Source organism: Camelus bactrianus, chromosome 13 (assembly GCF_048773025.1).
Source record: "Camelus bactrianus isolate YW-2024 breed Bactrian camel chromosome 13, ASM4877302v1, whole genome shotgun sequence".
Taxonomy (NCBI): Eukaryota; Metazoa; Chordata; class Mammalia; order Artiodactyla; family Camelidae; genus Camelus; species Camelus bactrianus.
Window position 1 is genome coordinate 38,510,667 of NC_133551.1, and position 22,467 is coordinate 38,533,133.

Sequence of the window (22,467 nt, forward strand, 5' to 3'; positions counted from 1 at the left end):
AGTGCAGAGGAACTGAACACATTTTTCTTTCCAAATCTTCTCTGGAGGACTTTCCCTCACTTCTTCCTTTTATGACATTTGTTGAGTGTCCACAGTGCGTGGTGGACTCTGTTCTGACATTACCCTGTGTGGTTGCCCGCTTTCTTCCTGCTAAAACGACTGATTTTATCCCGTTGTCAGTGTCTTCCCCTATTAGATTGTAAGCTTCCTGAGGGCAGGGCTGGTGTCATTTTTGTGTTCCTTGCTTAGTATACATATTTAAGACTCAATAGATATTTGTTGAATAAATGAATGAACAAGTTAATTTATGGCATCATCCCAGCCATCCCAAAGCAAGGTTTCACTCTCCCCATCGAGAAGGGGGTTTGGAGATGGGAAGTCACTGGCTCGAAGAGGAGGGAGCAGAGTTGAGATCATTCCCCACGTTCTGCCTGACTCCACAGCTCTTTTATATGTGTTTTATCGTCCTTAGGAACATATGTTTTACAGGCCTATCACGTGAACACCATTAAAAATAGAAGCCAGGGGCCTCAGAGCAGAGCATGAATTTAAGGAACGAGGGTTTGTTCCCTTCCTGAGTTTATTAGCAACGCCTGGGCTCCTAGGCACCGCGGAGGCTGTGGCCAGGCTCAGATGCAAAGCTTACGGTGTTTATCACAATGTGTGGAACTTTAAAAGCGGACTATTAATATCATACTGGTGGCTCCTCAGCTACTTCTCCTAGCCAGCTTGGCCACATTTCAAACTGTTTAGGCAGTGGGATGAAGATGGTTCCAGCCCATGTGATAGCCTTCTCTCCCAGCCCCCAGCTCACGAATATCAGCCATTTCTCAGCCAGGACATTTATCCGCTGTCTCCCCTTCCTCCTTTTCTCCGTCACAGAGTTTCAAGAGCTCATGGTTATTGCCTTCCAGGGCCCCTCTGTGTTTACTTTAAGAAGGTCAGGCACAATGCTGTGGTGTGTGGCTGGGCTTTCTTTTCAAAGCACCAGTATGAATTTGATAAAGTAAATTGTTGTTCTAGCAGGAAGCAGTTAGGGGTCACAAAATAAATAGCCGTAGAATTCAAATAAATCCAAAGAATAAAACCAAATAAATCCATGTGTGTATGCATAGTGATACATAAATACACTTTTTGAGAAAGTGAGCATTTTTAATGCTGCCCGGTCTGGACCGAAGTAATTTAAAAATTGTGGAGTTCACGGTACTTTTTTTTTTTTTAAGAGGCAGTCTGGGCCTTCAAGCCACATGACGTGAAGTTAATTCTTTTTGAAAAACTTGAACATGGAATTTTATCTTTTAAACAGCTGCTTATCTGTCCCCCCCCCAATGAAATTCACATATGGATGAAACCAATTTGCACAGTTAAATTTGGGATTTAGGCGTATGGAGGTGTACTGAGAGACTCTGAATAAGCTAAATATTCTTTCTAAGTCTGTTCTCCCCACTAGAAGATGAGCGATCGCAGTGCTTAAGTGATGATTTAAAATGACCCACCCAGGGTTGTTGGAAGATTCAGCACAAAAATGAATATAAAATAACTTGCACGTTGTGGTCACACACCAATGGTGCCTGTTATCACTAATGAGATGCTTCTCATGGTCATCCTTACTCCTGACATTCAGCGACTCACCTTGTACTTCTTTACCTTTCACTCACCTCTGTGAGCTGACACGGGGGCTTGGCATTGCCCTTGGCTGTAAGGGAGGAAGCCTTTCCAGCCTAAGAAGAGCGTGCGCACAGTGGAGGCTCTGGGTGCTGTTTTGTTGGAGGGCGTGTCAAGGTGGGCAGCGGGTCATGGGTCTGGAGCAGGGGGCTCAGGTCATGGGGAACTCCAGGGGTCACACTTAGGGACTGCGTCTTGTCTTGTGCAGTGGAGAATATTGAAGAGGCCAGAACAAGGCAATGAGATGCTTGTGGTCAGGAAGTAGACAGGTGGATATGTGTAAGAGGCAGGCAAGGCCAGGAGACCAATTTGGAGGCTGATGCTGGGTCCAGGCAAGAGATATTGTGGGCCTTCACTTTTTGGCTTCAGGGTCATGAGGGCCTTTTCCTGGCAGGTGTTGGGATCTATTTTCCATGACCTTTAAGAGAATGGCATCTGAGCTGGCTGCTGATAAACTAGCAGCAGCTGCGAGGGTGCTTGGCGCCCCCGATGCCCTTGGGCTCTGCTCCAGGGCTGCAGACAGCAAGCAGGGCCCAGCTCAGCTCTGCTCAGTCTTGTCAATGACCCTGAACAGTGAGAGCAAAGCACCGAAAGCAGCATTCACTGAGCAGCTACTGTGCACCAGCGCTGAGCTAGGAGTTGCGTGGGTTTTTCCCTCCTGTAGTCTTCACCACAACTCCTTTGTGGGGAATTGAGACTCAGGAAGATGGAGAGAGAACCAGACGTCACGTTGCTAAGAAGTAATGGATCTGGGGTTCAAATTCAGGTTGTCTGGCTCCAAGGTCTTCAGGACTCCATGCACTAGAGTCGTGGGATGAGCTTCTCGAAGGGGAAATGGTTAAGACGTAAGAGAAAAATGTCACTTAGAGGCATCGGCATCATGAGACATCATTAGATGTGGGGCTGTGTTCCTAATCATTACAAATTGGACTTTGATTTTCAGCGGGTTGTTGTTGAGCAGTGGAAAAGCTCCCAACCTGGCTCTTCCACTGCCGCCCTCTGTGCTCTTGGACCAGACGAGAGGATCACGATACACTCTTCTTAGCGTGTAAAGCAGGGGAGAGGGGGTGCCTGTAGAGAAGGCTCTCTGTAGGCTGCAGATCACTATCAATGCAAGGAGGTGACATTGCCGTCACCGGCGTGTTGCTGTGGGGGATGGTCTCTGCTGTAGGCCATTCTTCCTCGGCTTCCTTGCACTGATGTTTTCCCTCGCTCTTGTCTTTTCCTGGTCCATGCCGTGGTTCCGTCTCCACCAGCGGGCTTGCCCTTCATCATCATCGAGACAAGCACCATCAAGCCTTACCACCGGGGCTTCTACTGCAATGACGAGAGCATCAAGTATCCGCTGAAAACCGGCGAGACGATTAACGACGCCGTGCTCTGCGCCGTGGGGATTGTCATCGCCATCCTCGCGGTGAGTGCCTGCCCGCCCCGTCTGGCTCCCGTGTCACCTCATAGACTATCTGAGCTAGCAGAGGTTTGCCAGATCAAGGAGAATTCTGTTTGATTAACACCATTATTAACTGTGTTTCATGCAGTTAATGCTGTTACAAAAAGTATTTAAAAATACTACATGTATATCAATCAACTATACTTCAATAAAAAATAAAAAAATACTAAATACTACTTAAGTATTCTAAAAATATGCTAAGCAGTCTTCTAAAGTACTTTACATAGACTGTCCTCACCACAATCCAATAAAATCCACATATTGTTCTTATCATTCTTCTACAAATTAGGAAACTGAGGTCTGCAGAGTAAAAATAATTTTCCCAAGGTCACTTGGTTAATAAGTGGTAGAGCTGGGATTTGACCTCGTTGTCCCTTACCCCAGAGTCCGAGCTCCGAGCTGCCGTGCTGTGAAGCTGGGCCCCAGAGGATGGGGGACGTGGCTTCCCAGCTAGCTCAGGCGTTTTCTGTGTTCTTTCCATGCGGTGCTGTTCCATGTTGATAATGCCACCAGCATTCTCTAGCATATTTTAATTTTCTCATCCAGTGGCTGTGGTGTCAGAGTGAAAATAAAATGAGACTTGCAATCCAGAGACCTCGGTTCTAGACCTGGCCCTCCTCTGACAAGCTGTACATCTTTAAAACCAGGGAGGACCGTCTTGCTGCAATGCTTTGCAGTGAGGAGTGAAAGCGATCATGGATGTTGAAATGCTTGGCAAACTCTTAATTGCTGAGCAGTTTACTCATGTGCGGATGTAAAGTCTAGACTTACCTCCGGATCTTCCCTTAGAGGAAGAAGCCCTCATTGAGGGTGCAAAAATGTGCCATAGACTTGACAAGGTCCAGAATTGATTTGAGCAAGGGTAGCCTCATGGGAACAAGGGTGTGGGCTACTTCGGTCACCACCCTGTTTTGGATGTATCCATTTAGGGCAGAGGAGAGGTAGAGTCATTGAGGGTAATCTAGCCTTGTAACATGTAGTTCATACACTTTCACAGCCATCCATCCCACAACCTCCAGTGTTTTCCAAGTTTTTTCTTTCTCCTTGAACCCCAGCTGTGCAGGCAGAGGGCTAGGCATCGTGTCCACCAAGATAAAAAATTCTCTCTTCCAGATCCTTGAGTCATCTTTGTTTTAGCCATAGCCTAGAAGGTTATCTCTGGCTTGTATTGGCAAGCCAAGAAGGAAGTTACATACACATTAAGTGCTACAAATGGAAAATCAGAAGCTCAGAGGGGTTAAAGGATATGCTCAAAGTCTACAGCAAGTAAAACCTGGGGTTCGAGCTGAAGCCCTCTTTCCATCTTGCAGACTTGATTTCGGGTTGGAGGCTGGCTGTCCTATCCAAATGAACGGCTCAGCGGGATAGGCAGTTAGCTGCTCTTGCCTTCTTTGCATCACATGTAAGCTGCCGATGGTACACGAAGCACATTTCATGAAGTTTTTCTTCTGACTTCCCCACTCTAGGGGTTGGTGGTAAACTTTGAGACCCCTCTTTGTTTTTTAATAACATCGTAAACCAGGCACACAATCAACAGTTGGAAATTGGGGAGAGGGGGCAGGGAGGCTAGTAGAATTCTTTCCAACCTTTAAAAGAAAAACAGTCCTTTGGGCAACTGTAGGAGTTTCTTAAAGGCGAACTAAGGATCTTTGTGTTCAGAAGCTGAGAAATATAAAATGTTTTTTTCACTATTTGGTCCGAATTAACAGTGTGGGGTTGAGTTCTCCAGGAAGAATGGCTTTGCCTGGGGAAAAAAAAAACCTTTGTAGTGGAGGGGAAATATTTCACGTGGAATCTTGTGCTATGGTTTGAACAGGTGTTTTTGACACTTGGAGGCTCAGTTAGTTGAATGCTTTTAGAAGCCAACTCTAACCCAGGCACAGATGAGACAGGAATAGCACGGGGACAGGGATGTCCTGCCACCTTCGCTGTCTTTATTTGTGATCATTGCTGGCTTGCCTGGTGGGCAGCTCCCAGACACGCTCAGTGGAGAGAGACACTCCTTGGAAGCCTGGCCCCTCTGCTATGTGAATTAGGTGAAGCACTGGCTTCTCCAGGCCTCATTTTCTTTGTCTGTAAAGTGAGAGTGGTGTTTGAAGTCACTCCTGGGGATTGCTGTGGAATCAAAAGCCATCCGTTTTCAGGGCACACACTTCGCTGCAGTGGGCTGCCCAGGGAGCTCCTCGGACGTCTGTGCTTCTCGTCTGTTCTTCCTTCCTCAAGCCAAACTCCTGGTCAGCCGCTCTTTTCCTGCTGTTTGCCAAGACCAGCCCCTTCTTCCTCACGAGATGCTAGCGTTCCTAAGAAAAATCTGCTTTGAAGAGCTTCGTGGTGGGTGGCCTCTCTCCTTGGGTCACGTTGATGTTTTAATGAAAATGCTCCCTGACCGCCCAGGTTTCCTTGAAACGGTCACGTGCTGTGGCCTCAGGGGTAGGAAGAGCAACGGTCCTGAACAGCGTGGGCAAAATGGGTTTGGATAGGGCTTCCCTGTGCTTCTGGGAAAGGCCAGCCAAGCAAATGTTGCTGGAATTGGTGTTCCTTGTCAGGTGCTGCTGTCGTGCTGTGAAACCTGTGGGCTGTTCGAGCCTTTCTCCCTCGCAGAAACGCCCCCTGCGTCCCTCTCCCCACTCCCAGATACAAGGTTTTCTTGTGTCTCTGTTTGGCAGGGGCTGGGGGGGGGGGGTTGAAGACATAAGCTCTGGCTCGTACCTGAGCGCCTCCACTGTGGAACAAGTAGCGAGGAACCTCACCGCGCCGCCGCAGGCTTGCCTGTGACGTGGAGCCAGTGCATCTTCCTGTGAGATAATCGGGAGCTCATGCATGTGAAGCAACCTGGGACCTGACCCATGCAGTACACTTGGTCTGCGTCCACTGTTTGTATCACAAATGGGTAAACTGAGTCAAGAAGTGGCTTAGCCAAGATTTATATCAGGTGACAGTAGGACCAGGAAAGGACTTCGGACTCATCGCATCTCCGGATCTGCCCTTATAGCTCATTCATTAGAACCCAGGTCTCTTGACTCTCCCTCCAATGCATTTTTTTTTTGCAAGAAAATGTTTATCTTCTGATCCAGCTTCCCCTGCATTTTGGTGAGAAGCCTGTGTGAGATGTGGGCTCCTAATGAGGCTGGCTTGCCCACTTAACTGCCATTAAGTACCAGAGTACTAGTGAAAAAAGGGAAAGGCAAGACCTCAGAGGAAAAGTAAATAATTCGCCTTAATGCATATACACAATTCTGGAAAGTCTCTACAACTTGAATTCAACAACGACCACACATCCCCAACTCTCCCATCACGACTGGCCAGCGCCCCACTGACTCCATCCAGAATCTGCTTCTGATCAGAGGGCGTGAATGACAGTTAGGGAGGGCGGAGGGGACCCAGAGCTGGAAATCTAATCATGCTGCTACTTGCTGCCCTGGCCTCCTCCTGCCCAATGTCAGACTTGTTTAAAACAACAAGAGAAGCCTTGAGTGATCTGGATGCCCTGTTCCAGTCTGAACAGTCCCCACAACAAAGGAAGGGCCTGCCGGTGGCGTTTAGCGTGTGGTTTAGAAATGCAAAGCGTCAGAAGTTATAGAGAAAACAGACACCTTTCTATGGCAGGAGATGTGGAAAAATCTCGTCATTTTGACCTCTTTTTCAGATGTATCTCGGATTCTGGAATTATAGCATAATAGGAATTTCTTCCAAATCCACAAGGCAACGGTTTCTATCCCTGCCTTGTAAGGGTTTAATGACTCTAGCAGCAGTGAGATTAGGAGCAGAAACAGTAAATATCATCTCCTATCTAGCCTTCTCTCAATTTGCCTTGCAGTGCGCTGAGGAGTATTATGGGCAAAGATTTCAATATGGAAAAAATGCTCAGTATTCTTTTTAAATAAACATGGGCTCAGTGCTTGCCTTGATCAGACTCCGAAAGGGGTTTAATACAGATTCTTAATATCTAGGAGTTGAAGCATGGGTGAGTCATGTGTGAACCCCCTTCTTCCTCTGGCCAGAAAAATGCTACTTTCCCTGCAGGCCCGTTGATTCTGACCTCCGTAGTGATGTTCCTACCTGGAGAAAAGGCTCAGGTGTTGGCAACATCTGACTGAGGTTCACGTACTAATTCCGAACTTAACCTTTCTGTGACTTGTCCTTCACCTGCAGGCAAGCTGTTGACCTCTTTGGAAAAGAGCTATGCCTGCCTTTATTGTAAATTGGTGACAACAGTTCACTGACTCCGTAGTCTTGTTCTAAGGGTCAGATCAAATGACATGTGTGTCATTGTTGAGAATCATCCTTTTCATTTCTATCATGCAGTGCAGTTTACAGAGTGGCCTTTATGTGCACATTCTCTTAGTTGCACCTGGGAGTGACCCTGAGGGGTGGCTGGTACAGCTAAGGTGACCGGAGATCAAGAAATGAAGTGGCTTTCCCATAGGAAAAGGGCCAGACCAGGAGTCCTCTGATTCTAAGGCAAGGTTTTTGTTTTGTTTTGTCTTTTAATAGTGACACCACTGCTGCCTTCTAAAGCCTGCATCCCTTCCACAATTACTTATCAAACACCTAGAGTGGGGCAGGTGCTGGGATCGCATCTTGAACACCAGCCCAACAAGCTGCATGTTGTCTCTTGTCACTCAGTTGCCAGAAGCTGCCCCATCTCAAGCAGGGAGATAGCACCTTCAATACACATCGCCTTGTAATGTGATTTGTGTCCACATCTTATCTCCCCAGCTAGACAATAGGTTCCCACAAGGCAGAGATCAGGTCTTTCCCTCTTGCACGTGGTAGGCACTAAATAAACACCAAGTGTATATCTCCTCCAGGAAGCATTCCTTGACTGCTTCTTCCCCTACCTTCCAAGGGACTCAGGGATCCCTGGGCCCATGTCCTTCTTTGCAGTTACTGTACTGAACTGGCTTGTCTGTTTCCTTGTCTATTTCCTGGTTATCCCCTTAGCTGCATCAGGGTAGGGACCGGTCTGATCTGATTTTATATTGCTTGTGCAAGGCATGGACTTGGGTGCTCAGTATGTTTGTGAAAATCACAGAGGAAGTCATGCATGTTGGACAGAACCTCAGAAGCATCAGGCCAAAAGATGTCAGAAGACCTAGGGAGCAGGGACAAGTGTCTTATTTGTTTCCCTAAAATCTTAACTGTGGTCCATGATGCCCATGGGGACATTCTCAGTACCACACGCACATTTCTTGCTGGAGAGACAAGAAGAAGAGCTTATACCTCCAAGACTTGTTTATTCAAGATCAGGCTTCAGTTTGCCCACATCTGGACTTCATTAGTTCCTCCCCACCCCCCATCTCCGTTTATCTGAGAGAGCACTGCCAAGAAAACAAGGTTCCCCAAGATTGCCTCCTCATTAAAGGTTCGTCGCGTTTTCAGCTCTGAAAAACAGTGAAGTGGAGCTGGCCCAGGGTGCCTTGGCGGGAGACCCTGTCCCCCAGTTTACAATCCACTACGTCTGTGCAATTACCAAGACCACCAACAGAGAGTGGCTGCGTTAATCCTTCAACTGTGTCATCCCTGATCGGATGGCTGCAGAGCTCTTCTGAGAACCTCTCATCCCTGGGGGTGGGGAGAGGGGCGCTGTTTGCGATTTAACAAACACAGGCATTGAGATTAGGGTTTAGGTTGTTCCCTTCACCCTCCAGCCCCCCCCCCCCGCCCCCCGCATTCTCTGCAGCATTTCTTCCTTGGTTACTGTCAGTCTTAGGGCTTAAAGACTATTTAGAAAGTATATCAGATAGGAAGGTGATGATTCTCCACCTTAAGTAATAATGCTTGGGAGGCCGGGAAGTGTGTTGGTGTGAGTCAGTGTGTTAGGGGATGGGGAGGAGAATCGGATAGCCCTGACGAGCTCTCCAGTGGGCCAGCAACTAATATGCTTTATCTTAAGTCCTCCTCAACAGCTACAGGGGTAGGTGTTATTTACCCCATTTTACAAAGGAGGGAGGGTCCTGAGGCTTACCAGGGGATGTGGCTAGTGTGCAGTTACTTTGCTTAGTGAATGGGGTGCAGGGATTAAAACCTAGGTCTGTCTGGCTTCAAAGCCCAGTGCAGGAACTGGCATTGAAGACCCCCTCTGCCCTAGGTGCTCTGCGGGGGGCTCTTTATTTCGTGAGCTAGAAAAGCTCTAGTTCCTGGACGTGGAGAGCTCAGTATGTGGAGGAAGACAGAACACCTAAACCACCAGGCAGATGCCCACCTGAGATGGACAGTGTGGGACAGTGTGGATTGTAGGAAGTGCTCTGTACAGAAGGTGATGACCTCTCGGTGACACCTTCCTTAGAACAAGCAGGCATCGCGGTGGGCACCTTGGCCGGGAAGCTGATGTACGAGACACAGATCCTGTCCCAGGAGCTTATGGTCTAAAGAGGAAGGAGACTGACTGCACTGTTAGACCCTCAAGGAGACAAAGCCGTCGGCCAGAGGATATGAAGAGAGTCAGGGCAGGGCAGGGTTGGTAGGTCGCAGAGAGGTGGAAGCTTCAAGGACAAAACCAGCCAAATGGTGTAGATGAGGTAGAAATAAAGTGCCATGGGAGCTGAGGGGAAGGTCACTGAAGGCTGTTTTCATTGGTGAAGGCTCATCGCCGTCTTCATCATCTGCATTCATGGAACACTTGCCCCACTGAATTATCCCAACAACCCTTGAGCTCTTGGCACTGTCGCCACATCACCCCTCTTTGTACACACAAGGAGACTGAGTTACAGAGCTCAGTTGTCCAAGACTCTTGAGTCGAAGAGCCCAAACTCAAACCCAGTGCACTAGTTGGCACCTGAGCTCTACTTTGAAGCGGGGGTGAGATTTTCACCAGAGATCCTGACAGTCCAGGCAGAAGAGATTGCTTCATTGATGGTAGAAGCAAAAGGCTGTTTTCAGGAAATGTAGAGCAGACCTGTTTGGCTGGAGAAATAGAGTGTCAGGGAGTAGACAGAGATACGGGAGGAGGCCATTACTGCAAGATTGTGAGACTCCTTGAGTGCAGAGCAGTTTTTACTCCAGTTAATTGGCTGGAGATTGATGAACATGTTTTAAGCTCACTTGGGCAACTTTCCAGCCAAGGTAAGGATGAGGCCCAAACCACAGTGGTAGGGATGCAAGGGGAAGAGAGAGAAAAGGATGGATGTGAGACATTTGGAAACATGGGATGAACAGAATTTGATGACATCGAGAAGTAAAGAGGAGGGAGGGGTCTAAGATTCCCTGTTTGTACAGTTACATGTTTGGTGGCACCTATAGCAGAAATGGAGGGAAGAGAAGTGAGGTTTGGGGCAGGAGTTGGAAGGAGTGTGATTGTAGACTTGGTCAGGTTGACATGCTAATAACATCGGTTTGATAACTAGTTGGACAATATTGGGCAGATGATTGGAACAAGGCTGATGGTGTAAGGGCTAAGCTGAAACTAGAGGGAAAAAGAGAGAGAGAGAGAGATGCCCTGCTGGAGATCACCTTTGCAGAGGTAATAATTGAAACTATCAGAGCCACTGAGATCACAATGGAGAGGCAAGGATGCAGCCTGAGGAAGACCCCATATTTATCTGGTAGAACCTGGAAGTGGAGCCCATGGAAGGAGAAGAAAGCTGTTTGAGATATAGGAGGCAAAGCACAGTGATGCTATAAGGATGTTAGGAAATTCAAGGTCAAAAGGAGCAATAGGTGGGCAGCAGGCAATGCTACAGAAAGAGCAGTCAGGAGACTCTTGCATGGATGGCGGAGCTGGTCGCCTAGAACAGACATGGCCTTGAGTCCCTGACTTTGGAAAGTCATGATGCTTCAAGCTGCCTTCTTCATAAAGCTTGCAGGCTTAGGGCAGCCACTGCTGATTTCAACCATAAATAGCTCCTGTGAGCTTTCTCTGGCTTCTTTGCTGTCTGTATTCTAGATACTGGAGTTTCAACTTACCCAGAAACTCCACTGGTGGCCTTGGACAGATCTAGGTCCCCACTGCCTTTTCCGGTCTAGGACTTGCCAAGAGGCTAAAGACAACCAAGTGGGGGAAGAATAGGAGATTTAATTTCTCATCAGTTACTTCTAGTCACTAAAGATACTGTATCCCATTGTAGTAGATGGAGCACTGGGCTTCAGAGAACACAGGGCAACACTTCTGTCTCCGTTCTTAGACGCAGGAACACCCAGGCACGCTACATTTTGCCTTTCCCTTGGGACTGAGAAAGAAATGGAGAGAAATGATTCTCCCTTCATTATTCTCCATTATCCAATGTTTGTTGAATGGACAGATCTCTTCTGGGCTGAGAGAAGCTCACTGATCTGCAGAGCTGAGATGTGATGGGGGAGCTTGGTGCTCTGTGGCTGGCGGAGACCTGGATGCGCAGGTGCTGGACAGGATTACGTGATCTTACCAGATGCTCTGTGCACGTCTCTCTCCCTGGAGACATCCGTCTGCTAACTGCTAGGACTTCTAAGAGAAAGCCAGCTTGATGCCATCGGACAGAGCCCAGGAGGCCCAGGCTGCAGCGATGGCCCTGCTACTGTCCTTTACCTTGTCCCCCAAGGCTGATTCAGTGGCTTCTCTGGCCTTCAACATACTCACTTATAAAGTGTAGATAATAATTTAATAATTCGTGGGGTGTCATGAGAAGCAGATAACACAGTGCAGAGGAAAACGTTTTGTAAGCTCTAACATGCTATGCAAATGTCATCATTCCAGCAAATGAGAATATAGAGAAGTCTGTCCTTTGAACTTGGCATAGGAATAAAATGAGTTCTGTCTCTGAAAGAGGGATGGTTGGGATGCTATGTGCAAAAGTCTTACTTTTCTCGGGCTAATCTATAGAGTGGGCAGTTATAAATAAACCAAACGATGCAGTCAGGTTGTCCTTGCTGCCTTGGGTTTAAACTTACCTTCCACTTTGTTCTCCTAAAAAAGGACACCCTTAATAAAATGGTCGAAACCCACATATTCAATACCCGGCGTTTCTGGTTCTACCATGGAGGGGTGGTACTTCCAAGCCCTCCAGCGCAGAATGTTCTTTTCCAAGGAGCTCTTGGAACTATCTTGGAAAAGATGTTTTATACAAGTACAGGCATCTTGGAGATACTGTGAGTTCAGTTCCAGATCATTGCAATACGGCGAGTCACATGCAATTTTCGTTTCTCAGTGCATATGAAAGTTATGTTTACACTAAACTGTAGTCTGTTAAGTGTGCAATCACATTATGCCTAAAAAACAATGTACAAACCTGAATTAAAAAATACTTTATTGCTAAAAAAATACAAACCATCATCTGAGGCTTCAGTGAATCATAATCTTTTTGCAGTGATAACAATAAGGAACGTGGATCACAATAACAAATATAATAACAATGAAAAAAAATTGAAACATTGCAAGTGTTACCAAAATAGAGTACACAGAGACATAAAGTGAGCAAATGCTGTTGGAAAAATGGTACCAATAGACTTGCTCAACGCAGGGTGGCCGTAAACCCTTAATTGTTTAAAAAAAAAAAACAAACCCAGTATCTGCAAAGCACAATCAAATGAAGTATGACTGTATTTGTTCATTTTTTGTTTCCCTTTTTCCAAGGGAAGGGAAAAAACAAGGCCTGGAGGGCTCTTCTTCTAGGTGCCATGTCACTCCTTGAGTCCCCTGGCAAATCCTGCCAAGTAGATGTTATTGATCTTATTTCACAGACAAGCAGACCTAAGCCCAGAGAGGTGAAGCCACTCATCTAAGGTGAGAGATGGATTCAGACCGAGATTTTTCTGGCTCCAGAATCAGTGCCTCTTTTACCCCTGTGTGCCGTCTCCTTCCCAAAATGTCTATTCCGATGTCTCCCCAAATTCCCTCTCCAGAACTATTCAATATTTGTGACTTCTGGGCAGTTTGAACTCTTTTCTATCAGAGAAGACAGGAAGAGGCGCTGTCTTAGACTTGGAGACCACCTCTCTCCAAACTGCGGCCATTCTCAGACGAGGACTGATCGATCGACTGATCCCTTTCTGTCCCCTCATAGCTTAATTGCAATGCTTTCCTGCTTTATTAGTTTCCAGATTCCGTGCCAAATGCTTTAAAAGGCAGGTAGGGGAGAATTCTCCTCGGCTCACCTGGCAACCTGCCAGCACCCCCAGAATCTGTTGCTTGCTGCTTCAGAAAGGGATCGACATTGAAGGCATTTTTCTCAGCCGTGAAATTTACATATCACAACCTTGCTGACTGAAGCAGAAATGAGGACTCCAGGGGCCGGAGGCTGGGAGTGGGGACAGAGGCTGCTCAGGGGGAGAGGGAGGTGGAGGGAAGCGCTTATTTTATTACCCAGGAATAAAAACATTGTGAGTAATGAATAAAGTCCGAAAGCAGTAAATCTGGAACTCCAGAGTTCGGTGTGTAACGTGTTGGAGAACAATTTAAGCCCTCGCCTCTTCTGCAGAGGTGAGGTATTCCGGCTTCTTTTTGCAGCCCGAATTTCATTAAATGGTCTTTTAAGGGTTAGGATTACAAGAAGCCAAGTCCGGCTGGTTCATAATGATGATTTATGGCTGTGTTGTCGACTCCCCGACCCTTCCGTACAAGGGGATGGGGAAAATACATAATTTGTTGCTCATTAACTCCAAGATCTGTCAGGGTTGCCCCAGAAGCCATGTGATCCTGGAGTCATGTGTCTGCTAAATGGCTTCAGCCTGGTCCTGTCCTTGAAAATACACAGTTGCTCTTCTACCGTGGAAATTGTTTTTAGGAAACAACAGAAATAGTAAAATGATCTCGATGTCGTCTGCTGTGGGTCTTTGAACTTGAGAGTCAGGATATCTGGGCTCTTTGAACTTGAGAGTCAGGATATCGACTCTGTCAGCTTACTAGCCTCAAAGCCTTCAGATAGGTCACTATTTCTCAGTGCCTTAATATTCCCGCCTGTAGACTGGGTATACTGTCTTCACAGAGTTGCAGGTTAAATGAAACTATAAACAGCAAAAGAAATATAGCAGATTGCTGCTGTTATTAGCTTTGCTGTTGGGAACTTGAGGGGCCATCAAATGTTTATCTTTATTTTTCCATGAGAAGAGGAAGCACTTTAATGAGCAGTTGGCTATTTGCAACACTGTGGCACTGAAAACTGAAGTTTTAGAATGAAGGGGTGTTAAGCTGAAAACTTTGAGTTGCAATCAAACCCTTTCTTGCTAAGATGACTAAAGCAGAGAGTTTACTCCTCTTAGATTAATCAGTAAACTCATGTAAGAGATTGTGATTTGCAGTGGAAATCCATGGGGTCTTTTTCAGCATCAGACAGGAAACTACGCTCAAGCCAAGCGAGTTTAGAAACAGTTTCTTATTCTGTGGCAGTGGATGGTTCAATGAACTCAGGAGTGATCCAAGGGCAGGGACTGCTTGGGGCCTTGGTTCTGCTCCTTGCCTGTGGTGTCATCTCCCAGGAAGTGCCTCTCCTCTGCTACTGCTTATTACCTTTGCTTGGTCGGGAGGCTCCTGGTGGAGGTTGCACAAGAAAGCTGGGAAAAAATGTCACTGTAGTTATGAAGTAGTAAATCACGGAGTCTAGCGCCCTCATTTTGCAAATGGAGAAACTGACTTATCCCAAATCACTCAGCGAGTGGGGGCTCGAACCCTGGCCCCTTGACTCCTAGTCTCGTGTTTTTCCCTGTGTCTAAAGTCACGTGAGCATGATTTATAAATAAAGAAGAATAAGAGAGAACACGATGGTGGTAATAAACATCTGGAACGTGTTAGCCTGTAAGGTTACATAGGGTAAAAGTATAAACAGGTTCAAAAGGGGAATTAGACCACGAATGGTAGGAAAGAATGCTGGGTGGAGAGTTAGCACACCTGGGTCTAATCTTTAGATGTGAGTTAATTTGAACCTCAGTTTCTTCCATATATAATGGACCCTTTCATTTCTGACTGGCGAGGCTTCTCAGATTTTAATCTCTGCAGCATGTTGTCAAAGGACTCTTGGTCATGTTTAGAGGACATTTCCACTTCTGCAATAAAACCACTGTGAGGACCACCATCCAGCTCCCTTTCATTCATTTGTTCGTTCCACTAACAGTCCTGGTCTCCTGGGGATCGGCTGAGCCAGGATGCCAGACCAGACTGGCCTTTGACCATCTCTAGGAAACTCAATATGATCTAGGAAACAAGAGGGTAGCACTTAGAAATATCAAGCATTTATACACACAGAATCACTGTGTAAATGTTAGTGATGCTAGTGGCTGTTCTCACTCCTGCACCTGCTCACCCCTGGGCCCAGCTGGCATTTCCCTCCTACGTGGCCCTCCTCCTCCCCAGACTTGGGAACCCCGGACTTGGCTCAGAGCCCTCACCTCGACGCCTTCCCCAGCTGTAAAAGGGGAGACTTTGAGGACTGCCCGGATGTGCCAATCTATTGCTTCCCTTGTGGTTGTGAACATGCTCTCTGTTCCCTGAAAGGGCAAGTGTGGCTCGTCAGCCTTTCCTGGGAGGAAGTGTGGACGGGACTTTGTGGTGAGGGGTGAGTTGAGCATCGCTGTCCCTGGATTGTGGTTGCAACCAGGAAGTGGCCGGGGCTGTGCTGTGGCGTTAAGGCAAGGGCAGCGGGCTGTCTGATCGTGCATCGCCCACCAACGCAGAGCTGGTCCTCCGCTGCATAGGCATCGTAGGCGTTTGCCTTGCAGAGAGCCCGCTGCCCACCATCCCCCACGCAGCATCATTTCTGATGCAAAACCAGGCAGTTTTGGTGGAAGTGCTGCCCCTCTGAGCCCTGATCTATCTCCCGTGGTTGTGAGGGTTTCATGAAATAAAGTATATAAAAACACTCAGAATGCAGTAGGTAATCAAAATTGGTGGCTCTTCCCACCCCCGCTTTTCAAGCAGTGATAAATCTCCCCTAAGCGTTAAGGAGTATACATGGTGGGATGGAGGAAGGGTATGAAAACCCAGACTCACTCACTGTCCTTCAGGACGGAGGAGACAATGCAGGCGGACTTGGGAATTCACAGACACTGAAGGGCATTGTATAAAAGTTCCTCGGTTTGTAGCCCCGTGTTCTTTTCATCCTGCCCAAAGCATTTCCCATCCACGCTAACCACATCTCCGTCAGTACCTCTGCAGTGGTGTATTAATGCAGAGGGACATCAGGTAGGTGACGGAGCCTGGATTCAAACCCAGGGCTGGGTCTGGGGGGCGTTCACTCCTTCCCACAGAAACTTCCTCCATGGCTGCATGAGGTGCAGGCTGAGACCGTGTGTAGAGTTAGATCATTGTCGATGATCCTTTACCCCAAATCCCAGAATCCTGAGATTTGCTCAGACCCTCTGACATCCTGACCACCCTTAACCATGTCCTCAAATCTTCATTTACTTTTGTTTTCTATAGCCGTCATTACTTGTCTCTTTCTGTTGAAAAAAAAAAAGTATGTGTATAATGTGTGTGTGTGCCTGCGTGTGTGTATATTTTTATATATTATATATTTTATGTTATATATTTACATACAAATATATTTGATTGCATATTTTTCTTATTACAAAGGTACTGTATGGCCATGTAGGACTTGTTTAAAAAAGATAAAGTCTCTTTACTCTCACTTTGATCTTTTCTCCCATGCATATTTGTGTTTGTTTATTTCTTAGATAGAAAATTGGAGTTTTCTAGATTATAACCTGCAGTCATGTATTGGATGTCATCTTATGTCATTAAACATCCTTTACAGCCTCACTTTTGATGATGGGTTGTAATACTGCCTAATTCCTCTGTGGGTTTCCTTTCAGATCATCACAGGGGAATTCTACCGCATCTATTACCTGAAGGAGAAGTCCCGGTCGACAGTCCAGAATCCCTATGTGGCAGCCCTCTATAAGCAAGTGGGCTGCTTCCTCTTCGGCTGTGCCATCAGCCAGTCCTTCACAGATATTGCCAAAGTCTCCATTGGGCGCCTGCGTCCTCACTTCTTGAGCGTCTGCAACCCTGATTTCAGCCAGATCAACTGCTCCGAGGGCTACATTCAAAACTACAAATGCAGAGGCGATGACAGCAAAGTCCAGGAAGCCAGGTGAGAGCCCCACCTCCCGGGGGACTGTGTTCACCCTTGGCTGCAGGCAGTGCAGTGAGCACCTACTCAGTCAGGTGCCAGGCTCAGTGCTGAGCCCTGGTGTCGGTGGGTGAGTAAGGTAGAGTCCCCATTCCTAAGGCACTCGCGGTAAAATGATTGAGACAGATAGTAAATAGACAATTACGATCACGCATCGTTAAGTCCATCCACTCATTCATTCTGTCTTTTGTTTATTCATGCATCTGTGGGTGCCTGCTGGGTTCCAGGCAATGTGTCCAAAGCACTACCAAGGATGCAAAAATGAACAGGGTGGTGCTGCTCTCGGGGTCACAGTCTAGGGAGGGCAGACAGACAGACAAATGTGTATTGGGGATGGCAATATGGCCCTTACATGGCCCTCTCTTGCTCTTGCAGGAAGTCCTTCTTCTCTGGCCACGCATCCTTCTCCATGTACACTATGCTGTATTTGGTGGTAAGTACTTTGGCTTCGACTCCAATGGAGCTCAGCATCCAGCCCCAGCTTAAATCTCTTCTGTACTCAGAGCCCTCGGAATGGTTAGGGACTGCCTTCACTGAGAAATCCTTGAAAGGGAGGTTTGCTAGAAGAATTAGCTTTTATTCTGAGCTCTGCCACTGCCTTAGCAGAAGTTATTTTACTTTCCAGGCTTTCCCCATTTTTCAAGTAAAAATAATATTTACCATGGCTGCTTGATAAGGACTGAGCACCCATTTTGAAATTACTGCTTGGTAAAGACACTTGTGTAACATCTTATGGTACCAAGCACTGTTTTCTGAAAATCCATTAACTCAGTTGATCCTTCCAGGAATCTTATGTTATAAGTAGTATCATCTCTTGTGGGAAAGGATTACTGAGTAAGGCTCAGAGAATTCAAGTGAACTGCCAAAATTTACATAGACACCAGAACGAGCGCTCAAATCCATGCCTTTTGATCAAATTCCTCGCAGTGTTCTCCAGGCCAGTCCTCCTCCATCCTCTACTGATGGAAAAGCTTTAAAAATCACTCTCTGACTACTGAGAGTGGTTTTGAGTTTTCCAGAATCCTTCTGCATCCATGAGCACATGTGACGTCAACACGACACAGTGAAATAGGAACTCCTTAGCCCCGTTGCTTGGATCCAGAGACAAAGGCCCAGAGAGGATGAGCAGTGTGCTGGAGGGCCTGCAGCTAGTGGTGGAGCCATGATCTGAGCTCCCGCGTTGCCCTTGCCATGGCGGCGGTCCTCCGCTGACCTCCTGGAGACGCTGGGACCGTGCAGGTGTAGCTCCCTGCTCCGCTCCAGCTGCCGCCCAGACAGCGGCTGGTCTGTTTCTCTTTGTCAGTTACATGTGGTCCCCCTGCCTTTCCTCTCCACTTGAATGAGGTCCGTGTGCCAAGGCACTTCCTGCTTTTGGCTGCTTTGATGGAGTTCAGAGCGAGAAGGCGCTGAGAGGTCAGACGTTGCTCAGAGGAGCATAAGCTGTTTGGAAAAAGAACGTTTTGGTTTCGACTTAATTTAAAAAACATAATTAGGAGTTGGAAAAAACAGCAGAGAGGGTTTTTTTGTTTTGTTTTGTTTTGTTTTTTCCCTCAATCCTTTCCAAGTCTGGAGGTCACTGGGCTTCCCGCCTAGGAGGCAGAGCTAAAAGGTGGGCCCCCACCTATAAAAACATTAAACGTGGATTTTATTTATTCATGGATAGTACTTCCACCGGTTTTTTTTTTTTTTTTTGGTGGTTGTTTTTGTTTTTGCTTTGCTCTTAGAAAGGACAGTTTAGCAACGATATTTCATTTCCTGTTCCATTTTTATATTTTACCTAGGGCTGGAAGCAATTTTACAAAATGAAATTTCAGTGTTTTGTAAAGGTGCTTAGGGAAGTGGGTCTGTGTTTTTTTTTTTTTTTTTTTTTTTTAACGTGCCTTCATTTTCTTCCAAGAGAAAAATACTGGGTAACTTTGAAACCAGCACCGTCGGTTGTATGTGCTCCACAGCTGTTCCGAAAGTGAAAGTGCCGACAGGTTTCTGGTGCCTTCTGTGGGCCCGGCACTGGGTTGAGCTCACGCCGTAACTTTCGATTCTGTCAATAACCCAAAGAGATATATTTTGATTACACTGTTTCCGTTTCAAACAAACAGACCTGAATCTAAGAGACACAAAAAGCATTTGGTAGCTGGTCTTTATGACTCCAGCATCGTTGTATGTTTTTTTTTTTAATTTTTTTTTTTTTTTTTTTAATGGAGATACTGGGGATTGAACCCACGACCTCGTTCATGCTAAGCACTCACTCTACCACTGAGCTATACCTTCCCCGCTGTATGTTTTCTCACTGTGCTGCGTGACAGGAAACAAAACCCAGCCAACCTCTGCAGGATAAACTTAAAGAATATAGGCTCCAACCTGAATTTCAATTTTGCTTGAAGACGACCTACCTTCCTTCAGATTTGCTTTAGTGAGTGAGGTGCTCCGCACCCCCACTGCCCGTCACCTCCTACCAGCTGTGGTTATAATAGGAGCTCCCTGTGGGGGTGATGGATGACCAGTTGATTGGGATTGGATGTTTATTTGCATCTTTGAGGGAGGAAAAAAATCATTTCATTCCAGGAAGGAAGGAAGGGAGGGAGGGAGGGAGAAAGGGAGAGAAGAAAGGAAGAGAGGGAGAAAGAAAGCAGCCCCCTTAATCCTTCATCTCCAAAGTCTATTTTTCACACACACTCCCCTGCGCCCACACCACACACTCTCTGGAGCTCTTGCAAACATATATGCATTCAACATTCACAACTCACAGACACCCACGTGTACAACGTGCAAACACAAGGCTTTCTTTTTAGCTCTAAGACTATCTTGTCCTAAAACAACCTCTGAAGGTAAAGACTAAGAAGTAAGGAAGGCAGTGCTCTTCCCCGGGGCTCCTTTTTATGTGATGTTACACAGACATCGCAACCCTTTGAAAGTCCAATTTGCAGAGCTTTCTAAAGGAAGTTGGAAGAACACCATTGCCGCCTGTCCGGGGAAGTGGGAAATCCTGCAGTATGTCAGAGAAGCCCCTGGACCCCTCCCATAGAAGGGGTGCTTTTATGCTGGGCTGCAGGAGAGCCTGAGTTGGACACAGGCGACTCCAGCCTCCCCCAGTGCCCCCTGGGCTTTGCTTAGGGCAGCCTGTGATCTGCAGCTTCTCTGGAGCCAGGGGGAGAATCACATTTGAACCTGCTGTGTGTGGTGTTGACAGTGTTTGCCTTTAGAGCAGGACAGAGCTGGGTGATTCTGGCCGTGCCTGTTACTAGCTGTGGAACCATGAGTTGGTTCGAGTCTCGGTGTACTCATCCAGGGGAGACAATCGTGTCTGTTCTGCAGAGTTGCTACCACCTCTCTAGACCCCACTTTCCCCGTCTGCCAAATGTGAGAGTGGAATTAGATGGTGCCTACTTATTTCTCGATCTCTATGGTTCTGTTTGAAAGAAGTTTGGACTACCCTTGGTGCTAAAAGGGAACATGGGAAGCCGTCAGAGACAAACTTATGTCCAGGTTACCGTGGAGTTCAGAGAGCAGCAGACCTGAAGCACCAGCCATCCCTTCCCCAGGCCTTTCAGCACCATCCTCCCATGGCTTTGGGTGGTGGGGGGGGGCACTCCATATTAGGTTTTGATTTATAAAATGGAGAGCATGGAAAAACCATGCCCCAAACGCCAAATTGTCTCTGGGCACGGAAGCTTAAGGGTGAGGTTAAGGCTTGTTAGAGATTAATGCAAATTCTAATTAGAGAAATCCCACAGCATATGTAAGCATCCATGGTGCTTCCTGCCCCCGAGTCCTGGTCTGAAACCCCAGAGGACCACGTCGGGATTGGCCCTTCCCCTCCACGCTCAGGGAAGGAGGATGACTTGGCTGTCTGGATACAATGCCAACACCGGGGCAGGCATCGATTCCCGTGGCATGCCTGGAGTTACCTCTGCCCGGCCGGGCCCGTGATGGTGAATCAGCCCTGGGCCCTGCCCTCAAGGAACTCACCTATGCTTTCAACATTCATCAGTCAGCATATATTTCGTGAGTGACTGTTAGGCACCAAGCCCCATGGCAAGGGCAGGGATGGAGCGATTGGCAAGGCATGCTCATAGCCCTATGGCAGTTCAGTCTAGAGGAGCAGGCAGACAATGACGGTAGTCTGGTGCATGGTGCAGGGGCAACGGGGGATGTATAGGTTATTACTGAAGTTCAGACTTGTGGTAACCAAGCTAAGCTGGAGTGGAGGAGGAAGCTCAGGAAGGCTTCCTGCGGGCTAGTCAGGTGGAGGTGGGAGGGCTGGAAGAACTACCTGTGTGCAGGCAGGAAGGAGGGTGGTGATGTGGAATCTGCAGGTGTTCATTTCAGCATGGCTTTGAGGACTATAGGAAGCAGGGAGTGGAGGGTGCACGGGGAGCTGAGAAGACCCCTGGGACCATCAGCCCCCGCCCAGCTCCTCCATTTGGAGCTCAGATCAGGCAGCAGCCAGACTGCCCAGCTCCCCTCCCGGGAGTCTGCACCTCGCACCTCCCCTTCCTCAGTTCGCTTTGTCGGAGAAGACTTCCCTGGCCGCCCCCTGCCATTGATACTCCCGAACTCCCTTTACAGCCATATTTTCCTCCCAGTTTCTCACTATCTGACCTACTATTGGTTTATCTCCACCAGATAAATTGTAAGTTTCATGGAGGAGAGGTCTTTGTCTCTTGATTCACTGCTGTATCTCACTTCCCCAAACAGTGTCTGACACTTCGTTAAGAATGCAGTGAATGTTGGATGGATGGATGGATGGATGGATGGATGGATGAATGGATGAATCCCAGGTCTTCTGACACTCCCAGACCCTGCTCCTTTCCATTCCAGTCAGAATTTTGTTCATTTCCTCATCACTGACTTGATAGATCGCAAAGATGTGTGATGTAGGGAAGGCCTTTGCTGCCTCTTTGCTGAACTGTTTACCTCTGGACTCCTCCCTGTGGTGCTGTGAGAACTGTTGATGTGTTGGAGGGTTTTTCGGGTACCAAGGAAACAGGGAAGTGGCTGTGCTCTGACAGCCATGTTCTCCGGCGTGTGGTTGTTAGTCATTGAGTTCAACATGTTTAGAATCCCGGAGCAGTGGGGTCTGGTATGCCCGCGAGACGTGCCCACAGGTTCTGGGAGTGTCTGGTGAAACGCCTTCCAGGAGCAAGATTGTTATTTCCAAGGAGCCACTGTACCAGATGTTTTTCCTCTTCTTCCTTTCTGCCTCACCATCCATCTATCCACCATCCATCCATCCAGCAGTTTCTGAGTACCTGCTCTGTGCCTGACCTTGTGTGAGCACCGGCGGACACCAAGAGAGCTCACATTTTGTGTGGAAAG

The 22,467-nt window shown here is 47.4% G+C and overlaps 1 protein-coding gene across 1 annotated transcript in view; it reads left to right on the forward strand.

The window, feature by feature from the left end:
• PLPP3 (phospholipid phosphatase 3) overlaps positions 1 to 22,467 on the forward strand; it is an 82,945-nt gene that overhangs the window by 40,022 nt on the left and 20,456 nt on the right. Inside the window, exons 2-4 of the mRNA XM_010958364.3 lie at positions 2,922 to 3,079; positions 16,832 to 17,112; positions 17,527 to 17,584. Coding sequence (XP_010956666.1) covers positions 2,922 to 3,079; positions 16,832 to 17,112; positions 17,527 to 17,584 — 497 coding nt within the window. The remainder of the gene's footprint in view (positions 1 to 2,921; positions 3,080 to 16,831; positions 17,113 to 17,526; positions 17,585 to 22,467) is intronic.